Raw genomic sequence first — 10395 nt, 5'->3', positions numbered from 1 at the left:
AAGTCAATGGGGGAAGCCAGATTTGCTTAATGACCACGTCATTCACTTATGCAGTGATTCGCTTCACAATTGAGGCCAAAAAAAGAAGAAGCCATAAAATGGAGCGAAACTCACTCAACAGCCGCCTTGCCTAGCGATGGAAATTTGGGCTTCAATTGTCATCCTAACTCAAGGACTATCTCTCAATGCAAACCACCAAGAGATAAGCTTATTTTTCCCCCTTTCGTTATTGTCCTCCAAACGCAATTAATTTGGGAGGGAGAAGCTATTAATGTTTCAATTTTTTTGTCATTTATCCTGGCATTGGGGCAAGGAGAGTATGCAAAACATTTTCCCCCCCTCCCATTAGCACTCAGTATCTGCTGGGGAAAAAAAAAAACTTATTACCAGTGCTGTGTTGCTATAAACACTTAATCAGTCCATTGTTTCTTTGTTTCTGTAAGGTGAAATATTCAGTTCGTCCTCTTTCTCCTCCCTCCTTTCCCCTCCTCCCTCTCGCCCGGGAATTTCGATGCCAAGAATTCAAATGAGATTCTCCCTGAAAGGAGAGAAAAAAAAGGCAACTTGGATCCTTGCGCTTCGCAAGGACTTAACGCTGCTGATTGGGATTTTGAAGAAATGATACAGACGTTGCAGGATGGACAAGGCCCCCCTGAAAAGTCTGGCACAGGGACCTTTTTCGAGACATTCCCCCAGACCAGGGATGTCCAACCTGGGCAGATTTATGTCTGGCCTTCAACTGCCAGAATTCCCCAGCCATTGGACTGCCATTTGTCAGAAAGGGTGTAGGGTCTCCCGCTTGGACAAGAGGGTTGGACTAGATGATCTACAAGGTCCCTTCCAACTCTGATTATCTGTTATCAGAATGGTGAGGTCACAAAATGGCAAACACGTGGCACTAGGATGCCACCCCCATCATAAAGACATACAAGTTGCCAAAACTTTGATCACATGACTGTGGGGATGCTACAACAGTTGTAAGCACAAGGAGTGGTCATAAGTCACTTTTTTCCAGTGCCACTGTAGCTTTGGGCAGTCATTAAACGAATGGCTGTAAGTCAAGGACTTAACTGTATAAACAAGGGTTTCTCCCCCCCCTCTAACATTTAAATGAAACCTATTCTCTTTTTTTAATTAAAGCCCATTTATCTGGGAAAGCCCTAAGCAGAGAGTTGGGTTCCTGATTGTTAAGGTATTGGAAAGATAATATCTAAACTTTGTCCAAAGGAAAACAGCTTTCAATTCTATTCCTCTGATATAAGGATGGAATAATAAATGCTGTAGCAACTGAACTTTAATGCTCTGCGAATGCTGAGATTTGAGAGTAGAGTTGGAAAAAGATTGAAATCTCAGACGATCTTATTTAGATTCAAAGGGGGTGTCCTTTCACTTGCTCCATCAGAAATTCCTCTCTAATCTACATTTCTGAGTTTACAGCACAAGGACAATGAAACAGCTTGTAAAAACATTGCAAGATGATAGGCAGGTGTCAGGCGGCGGGTGGGAGGGACCCAAATATTTACCATTCTGGATATTGTCTATTTTTGTGATGAAGGGGAAAAAGTCATCCCAACAGCTCAGAGGAAGAATAAGGAAGAGAAAACCCCAGGGCAGGTGTCTGTTAAAGAATATTATGCATTAAAAACACTTAGCATCAGTCAATAGGACGTCTGGCAAAAGGGCCTGCTTAATAGTCCCTGCCTGAAAATTTAATTTCCAGAAAGAATGGGAGAATATGATGGCAGATGCTCTTTCATTGCCAAAGACGGGAGTGCGTATCTTGGAATGAAGCTGGGAGCATTGAAATTCCACAAGCAGGAAGCATCAGCTGGTAGTTGGTCTGAAGTCAAGGTCAGCGCTGTAACACATCAGCTGCTGAAACAAATTGGAGAAGATTGGGAAGATTAGCTAGCTGCTTGCAGAAAAGCAAGTGGGGGAAAGGTTGATTAGAAAGGAATGGGGCCACATGTCAGGATCCCAGCAGTTACCCCCAATTTAAATCATGAGTCTTGAGCCAAACTTCCAAAACTTAAAAAGGATTTATTGGGAGTTAAAATGTCCAGCACTGCCTGGGATTAGCCGACTCTGAGTCACATCATTCATTGTCACCCTTGATCCTGGTTTTCCCTCCACCCTCTGGGTGTATCGTAATTCATATTCTCCAATGGGACACATCCATAGCCAGGAGTCATCAATCATGCTCTCCAGTTAGAATTTTGCACGGCAGAAACTTTGGTCACCTAGAAACTATCTTCGAAAACATTTATGGAAGGCAGTTTCAGTTTGCAAGCTGCTGCACTGCTTCCCTCTCCCTTTCTGTTGGCAACTCTAAAAAGACCATAGAAATATTTTATGAGTTGGATACCACAAAGCCATCAGCCCCAGGAACGATTGAGGGAAGCTGGTATGTCTAGTGTGATGAAGGACTAGGGGTGACATGGAAACAGTCTTCCAGTACTTGAGGGGCTGTCACAGAGAAGAGGGGGGTCATCAACCTATTCTCCAAAGCAGTAGTCACCAACCAGCGGGCTGGGGACCACTGGTGGTCTGTGAGAAAATGTTGGTGGTCCGCAGAGAAATGTCACCCCCAAAAGCGATTAATCCAAGCTGTGCAGGAACACAAGGCTTGTGCCACTTGCATCGCGAGCAACACGAGGTAGTGAGGGGAGGGGGGAAAGGGCGGAGGGGGAAGGAACTTGCCCCACGTGCCCCACGCGCCTCGAGTCGCCATGGGTGAAAAGGCGGCGATATAAATTAAATAATTAAATAAATACATAAATATGCCCAACGCTCAGTCCTCAGAGAAACGCACGGCTGCGACGTGTGCTTCTAGAAAAGCCATTATGGAATTGCTCGCCTTGATGTATCTTGGCACGAGGAGGGCCATTAAGAGCCAACCGAAGAGACAACCGGTATCAAAGGAGAAAGATCAAGGATTAGTAGCATGAGAGTGGTGGGGTGGGAAAGAAATCACTCGGACGATGGTCTCTCTTTAGGGAGGTTTTTCTATGGAGCGTATTTTGTGTAAGTGGGATGCCTGTGTGTGTGTGTGTGTGTGTGTTGTGTATGCACACATGGAGACACTGATCTGCTAAGGTCAACATTACAAGAGAGGCGAGATTTGTATTGATCCATCCAATGTTTAAGTGCCTTCGCAAGTGGCAGAAAACTGGAAAAGCTAAGCTGGTAAGGCCTGGCCGGGGTGGGGGTGTGGTGGTGTGTGTGTGTCATTGGGGAATCTTAAGTGGCTGCCAAGGCTGGGTGGTAAAAACACAAATCCTAGAAGTCGAGAGTGGAAATCTATTTCTGCAATCCTGCCAGGAAAAAGCATGTTGTGTGGCTGTTGAGTTTGACGTAACTTTGAGTGGTCTCTAAATGAAAGGGGGATCAAGGGCAGGAAAGCGGGGAGGTTTGACGTTGAGCCAAGGTGGGCAAGACTTCCATCTGTGAAGCACATCCAGGCAATATAGGCAGTCCTCAACTTACAGCAGTTCGTTTAGTGACCGTCTGAAGTTACAATGGCACTGCAAAAAACAAAGTAGCTTATGACCAGGGGTTGGGATTCTACCGGCTCAGACCGGTTCTATAGAACTGGTTGTTATGATTCTACGCAGTTTGGAGAACCGGCAAACTGTGCCCCTGGCTGACCCCGCCCCTCCCCACCCAGTCAGCCCTTATAACAGCGGGGATGGGCTTCAAAAATTTTAGCAAAGGATTCTCTGCCCAGTTGCTCCCCATGGTGGGTGTGGCCTAGTCGGCCTCCTGCACCACGGTGGGAGGGGGGACTCCTGGGAGGGGAGGGGTGGGCGGGGACAGGGGTGGGATTCAAAATTTTTAACAACCGGTTCTGTGGGTGTGGCTTAGGTGGTGGGCGTGGCTTGGTGGTCATGTTATTGGCTGGGTGTGGCCAACTCAACATCACTCACATCGAGGCACGCATCTCCTCGCCTGGCCTCTCATGACCGTGGGGATGCTGCAACAGTCGTAAGTGTGAAAAACGGTCATAAGTCACTTTTTTCAGTGCCATTGTAACTTTGAATGGTCACTCCACACAAGCAAAGTACCAGCAAAGGAGGGGGAAAAAACTCCAGAGAAGTTCCTGAGACAGGAAGTCTAGTCCTGCCAAGAATGTAATAAGGGTTAACGGAGAGGCAGTTTCTGTAAGCAACACCAGAATGTTTCCTTCCTGCCTTCCTTACAGGATTAGGCCTGTAATTTCTTCTAACAACCGGTTCTCCGAACTGCTTAAAATGTTAACAACCCGGTTCTGGCGAATAGGTGCAAAATGGTAGAATCCCACCCCTGGGTGGGACCATCCAGGAGTGGGATTTAGGGGTTCCCTGACCTGCACAGAATCTTTGCTAGGGGCTCTCCCGAACCCCTGCGAACCCCCAGCAGCCCACCCTTGGGTAGCAGTATCTCCACCTCGAGCCCCCCCCCCCTGTCTATTCCCATCTCACTATTACCCACCTGTATCCTCCTCAGGCCTACGTGACAACCAGCTAAAGAACAGAACTGCCAGCCCCACCATTCAAATCTGCAGTCCTTCCAGAAAGTCACGTCAATCTTTGCTTTCCAAGCAAAGGGGGTCAACTCTCCTTAGAAACTCGGGGGGGTGGGGGATGGAAATTTGGGTCTTGCCTTGTTTGGCCGGAGCTTCAGCTTCACCGAGGATCCTGAAAAAAAATCAATAACTTCTTCAGAGAACAAGGCAGAGAGCCGTGTCTGCCTATGGATCTCGCTACATTAATAGCTAGGAAGCTCCTTGGCAGCGGGACAAGCTCTTTGTGCAGCTAGCCCAGGGTTATCTGCACCAGGAACAGAAAACGTGCAGTTCTCCACATCTTGCTGAGCTTCAATTCCCATCAGACCTAGATGGGACAATAGTTGGCTTGCCTGCTTTGAACGTTTGCCTTGAGTAAGGCTACTGCATTTGGCCTGCAAACCCCATTAGACAACCATTAGAAGGTATTGAATCCTGAGAACGTTCTGCCTCTCCTTTGCTGGCCCCTAGTGATTATCCACATTTCTGCAAGCTCTGGAGTATTGTTTCTCAACTTTAGCAACTCTTAAGATACGTGGACTTCATCTTAAAAGTTGCCAAGATTGAGAAATACTGCTTTGGAGTCTCCAGAATTTTGGAACGACCTAATGTTTAAAAATCAGATTTGAAAAAGAAAAGCAATGACCTTTGGAGTAATGATAAATGTTATTGATAGGTTAAAGGGCTCATTTATCTCAAAATGAGCTTGTACAGAATCTGAACTTTGGACAGAAACAACCCATAGATGGATTTGGATCTGGGTACAATGAATTGTTCTTGTAACAAGTATGCTAATATGATGGTAGGAACTGTCAAAAACAAGTTAAAACAGGGTCAGACCTCTTTAGCAGCTGGATGAAAGACATGTATAAACCTCAAGAGTTGAAAGCTAGATTTGGAAGTCCAACCTATTTCCCAGAAGAAGACACTGATAAGCCACTTCCATATTATTATTGAGAAAATGTTATGGGTCTGTTCATGTAGCTCAAGAACTTAAACTTGATTGAGGTCCAACCTACTTCCCATTGGAAGACAAGGATAAGTCACTTCCATACTATTGTTGAGAGAACTTTATGGAGCTTGTAGACTGAAGCAGGGGTCGCCAACCTTTTGGACCTCAGGGACCACCAAACTCATAATTTTAAATCCCGCGGACCACTAATATGAATTTTGACTGACGGTGGCTTGCTGATGTTGGTGGGAAAGGCAGTCCCCTATTCCAGAGCTGTAGTAGTCACAGGACTGGCCCTTTGGTCATCCTGGAGCAGCTGCTCCTCCACCCAGGTGCACCGGCCTGCCATGGACTAGAGGAGCTGCTCCAGGATGACCAAAGGGCCAGTCCTCTGACTCCTGAAGCTCTGGAATAGGGGACTGACTTTCCCACCAAGCCACCCCAGAGCGGATTTCCCTCCCCCGCCGTTGGTCTTACCTTCCAGTTCCAGATCCCGTGGCTCTACTCAAGGTAAGGTTTGAGCTCTGCTGAAGGGTAGGGGCCAGCGGGTGGGCAGGCCATGTGGGCGGCACAGCCTTGTGTTCCCGTGCAGCCTGGATTAATTGCTTTGGTGGGGGGAGACATTGCTCTGCGGACCACTACAATTTTCTTGCGGCCCACCAGTGGTCCCTGGCCCACCAGTTGGCAAACACTGGTCTGAAGGACCTAAGCTTGAGTCAAGGGAGTCATTGAAAGCTAGACTCCAATCTACTTCCCAGCAGAGGACAATGTAAATCAACTCCATATTATTATTGCGAGAACTTTATGGATCATGTAGCCTCAAGGACTTAAGCTTGACTCAGAGGATCCACTGAAAGCAACTTCCCAGGCAGAAGACAATGATAAAACACCTCCATGTTATTTTTCAGATAACTTTATGGATCACTTCACGTAGTCTCAAGGACCTCCACTTGACTCAAAGGAGCCCTCCTCATCTAATTATGAATCATAATCTTGGCAACCATGCAATCTTCTCGGGGACCTTATCCCCCTCCATAATGAACTTTGAGCAAGGGGAACGCATTGGGAATGAAGCCACCCCCTGATCTCCAAACGCAGGTGGCTGAGTAGCAGTCCTTTTCAGTATCTTCTTCAGCACTTAGCAAAGCAGGAATTAACTTGAGAGCTTGAAGATGCAATTCTTTTTTTTTTTTTAAAAAAAGGCAAAATGCCAGCAGCATCTTTCCCACCCCCCCCACCCCCTGCTGTCGCTGTTCAAGTTTCTTTCTCACACCCCCCGGAAAATCAAGTTTCATTAAGATGCACTAAGAGATTGTTCATAAATACTTGGCGGTTAAGTGGCAAATAATATGCGCTTGTATTCGGAGGTGCAGCATCCACCCAAGAGAATCGTTTTCATCCTGTCTTTCGGTCCCACCTTTCTCCTCGGTTGTCAGCTAGAGGAATTCATGTCGTTGTTCTTGATTGGCCTTGGGAAAGAAACCGGCACACTCAGAAGTTAAACGTTAAATGTGCTGCATTAGCTCCACACAAAAAAAAGAGTAATTACTGAATGTGTATGAAATTTCAATACTTGGCAACTCATCCTCTCTCAGTAAACCAAACCTCTGTACTTGGTGAATTAATTAAATAGGTTGGTGGTGTAGCAACTGTTGGGAAATGTTTGTATGACGTCCAGCCAGAATGTCTTGCAGCCAGAGTGGAATTAAATCAGAGTCCAGTTAAAGAGAATCAGTGTTGACCCATATTCTGAAGAAGATTGTCCTGCACTTAAGAGGCATCTCCTCATCATCAGTTGTCTAGACTATGGTTACTCAACCTTAGCCAAAGACTGAATGTCTGTGTACTCATCCAGGTCCTGGTTGTTCCTAAGGCACTTTTTTCAAGAGGCAACTGGACTTTCGCTTCTCATCCAAGAAGCTTTTTCCGTTCTTCTTCTTCAGAGTTGAAGAAGCTACTTGGATGAGAAGCAAAACATTTTCAAAGGAGAGGTCTATGGAGATCCTCCATAGTCATCCAGGTCATGGTTGTCCCAAAGGTGCTTTTTTCAAGAGGCAACTGGACTTTCTGTTTTTTTTTCCTCTTGAAGACATTTCATTTCTCACCCAAGAAGCATCTTCAGTTCTCAGTAAATGGTGGGGAAGGGAAGGATTTATATTCCTTGCAGTCATCTGGTGGTTACCACGTTGAAGGTCGGCCATTGAGGCCACTTGGGGATTTATCTGTGCCCTTAGGATCACCTGAATCAGAGCACAAAAGGGTGTGTGGGGCCTCCTTGGAACTGCTGAAAGGACTGTGCTGTACGCCTTCCCCTTTGTCGGGAGAGGGCTGTTTAATTTTAACATTTTAGCTCTCTTTCAAGCAGAGGACCTCTTTATTCAGAATGTGGATTTTGTTGGTCTCCAAAAGAGTGGCCTTTGTCTTTCAAATGCAGATGGACTGCTGAGTCTTGGGACTCCCAGAATTCCTCAGCCAGCAAGCCGGGAGTTAAAATCCACACATCTTAAACTCTGGGGTCCTGGGTGCTCTCTGAATTTGGTTGTTTCCTTGCAGACATTTTATGACCCAACTCGGTAATATCATCAGGGCTAGAAGGGAGTGGGGTTTGCCCTCTGTTTATAAACAAGTAGCTTGACTTGTCAGGGTTGGTGAGAATGTACTTGAGGATTTCTGTTATTTACGGTTTGTCTGAATTGGTAGTTCCCTGATTGAGGTGTTGTTTGCAGCTTAATTCTTGAGTTATTTTTCCAACATTAATCCTCTTTTTCAGCTACTGTTGATTACTTCTTTATTACTATTCTCAGAAACCCAAATAGATGCATCTAATGTATTCAAGTTCTCTTTTAGAATATTCTTAAGTAACTCCATGTGTCACATTGGATTCTTGGGACCTAATAGTAATTGCTAATCTTCTCAAGTTAATGTAATTTTTCCCCCCCTCTCTCTCCCATTACAGCTAACATTTTGACGGTAATCATTCTGTCGCAGCTGGTGGCTCGGCGTCAAAAGTCCTCCTACAACTACCTTTTAGCTCTTGCGGTGGCTGACTTGCTCGTCCTTTTCTTCATCGTCTTTGTTGACTTCTTGTTGGAAGATTTCATCTTGAAGAAGAAGATGCCTGAAGTCCTGGACAAAATTATTGAGGTGTTAGAGTTCTCCTCCATCCACACTTCCATCTGGATTACCGTCCCTCTCACGATCGACCGGTACATCGCCGTCTGTCATCCCCTCAAATACCACATGGTCTCCTATCCTGCTCGCACCCGCAAAGTGATTGGGAGCGTTTATATTATTTGCTTTCTAACCAGCATCCCGTACTACTGGTGGCCGAACATCTGGAAGGAAGACTACACAAGCACGCTTGTTCATCACATCCTCATCTGGATCCACTGCTTCACCATCTACCTGATCCCCTGCTCCATCTTCTTCATCTTGAACTCCATTATTGTCTACAAGCTTCGACAGAAGTGCAACTTCCGTCTGCGAGGCTATTCCACTGGGAAAACCACCGCCATCTTGTTTACCATAACATCCATTTTCGCCATCCTCTGGGCCCCGAGGATTATCATGATCCTTTACCACCTTTATGTGTCTCCCATCAACAACAGCTGGTCGGTCCACATTGTCTCCGACGTGGCCAACATGCTCGCGTTGCTCAACACCGCCATCAACTTCTTCCTGTACTGTTTCATCAGCAAGCGGTTCCGCACAATGGCGGCTGTAACGCTGAAGGCGTTCTTCCGTTGTCAGAAGCAACCCGTCCAGTTCTACACAAACCATAACTTTTCGATAACGAGCAGCCCATGGATATCCCCGGCCAACTCCCACTGCATCAAAATGCTTGTCTACCAATATGATAAAAATGGGAAGCCTATAAAGATCTCTCCGTGACAGACCCATGGTGGATGGTCCATGGAAGTGTGGTTCTTTTTGAAGCTGTTCCATCGATGACATGGAAGAGCCGGGGATAATCGCTGCAAAATAGCAGCCATTGGATTTTGTTCCTCTCCGAGCATCAGAAGATAATCAGGCTACAATCGTTTACAGGTGTCTTCGACACCTCCAGGAGAACAAAGGAGAGGCAGAAAGCTTCACAGCTTCATCTCTTGCAAAGGCTTAATCAACAGTCTTGGTTCAAAAGATCTACAGGACCTGAGAGATGTGTGTATTCTTTGTGTAAGACTTGGGTGAAAAGCATACAGCGCAACTTTCAATTAAGCCTCACTCTTATCACCCTAACCAAACCCTTCAGAAGATGTAGAAATCCGAATATTTATTTATATATTGCATAGACTCTGATGGAGGAGATGTGGGTGGATTCTAAGCTGTTGCTCGCTCCCTTTCCAACTTCGGTTGGGTTACCTTCATCGTGGCATGAAATCTTATTACTTGGATGTTTGGACACTACGTAAAGGAAGTTAGCCATATTTAGAATATTTGTATGGTGCATAGGCTAATTTTTGGGAGGTTTCATTGGAAGAACTATTCATACTTAGAAGGATGGGGATCACTTTCTCGTTTGCTTGTTTCCCCCTCCCCCCATCTTGGCATGGAAAATCTCTGGAATGGACAGTTGGGACACTGAGTCAATGCAATAGCCATCCTTAGAATATTTGTACGGTGTATAAGCTGACCATTGCAACTTCCTTGGAAGGAGGATTAACGCTGGAAAAAAAATAATCCCTTTCTTAACACTAGCATGTGAAACAACGTGAAAACTCTTGAGTCTTACCTTATTTACATTCTGAGCAATGTCTAAGAGAGATTTAAAAACAAAAGGAATTTTCCTGAACAGAGAATAAGAACAAGACCGTTCGTTATCGGTACACATTTTCTTTTGCTTAGCTTTTTTTCTTAAAAAAATAATAATCAATCTTTAGCCCTCTTAGGCATTTTCTTC

General features: G+C 45.5%; 1 protein-coding gene across 1 annotated transcript in view; it reads left to right on the top strand.

The window, feature by feature from the left end:
• Positions 1–10085, top strand: part of GPR139 (G protein-coupled receptor 139) — a 15544-nt gene extending 5459 nt beyond the window's left edge. The window contains exon 2 of the mRNA XM_087942420.1: positions 8452–10085. Coding sequence (XP_087798546.1) covers positions 8452–9386 — 935 coding nt within the window. The 3' untranslated portion in view covers positions 9387–10085. The remainder of the gene's footprint in view (positions 1–8451) is intronic.
• The last annotated feature ends 310 nt before the right edge of the window (positions 10086–10395 follow it).

The sequence above is a fragment of the Notechis scutatus genome, chromosome 12, assembly GCF_049901735.1.
Source record: "Notechis scutatus isolate UNSWTSFEM ecotype Mainland chromosome 12, rNotScu1.2, whole genome shotgun sequence".
NCBI classification, from domain to species: domain Eukaryota; kingdom Metazoa; phylum Chordata; class Lepidosauria; order Squamata; family Elapidae; genus Notechis; species Notechis scutatus.
This window is presented reverse-complemented; position numbering and strand designations above follow the sequence as displayed.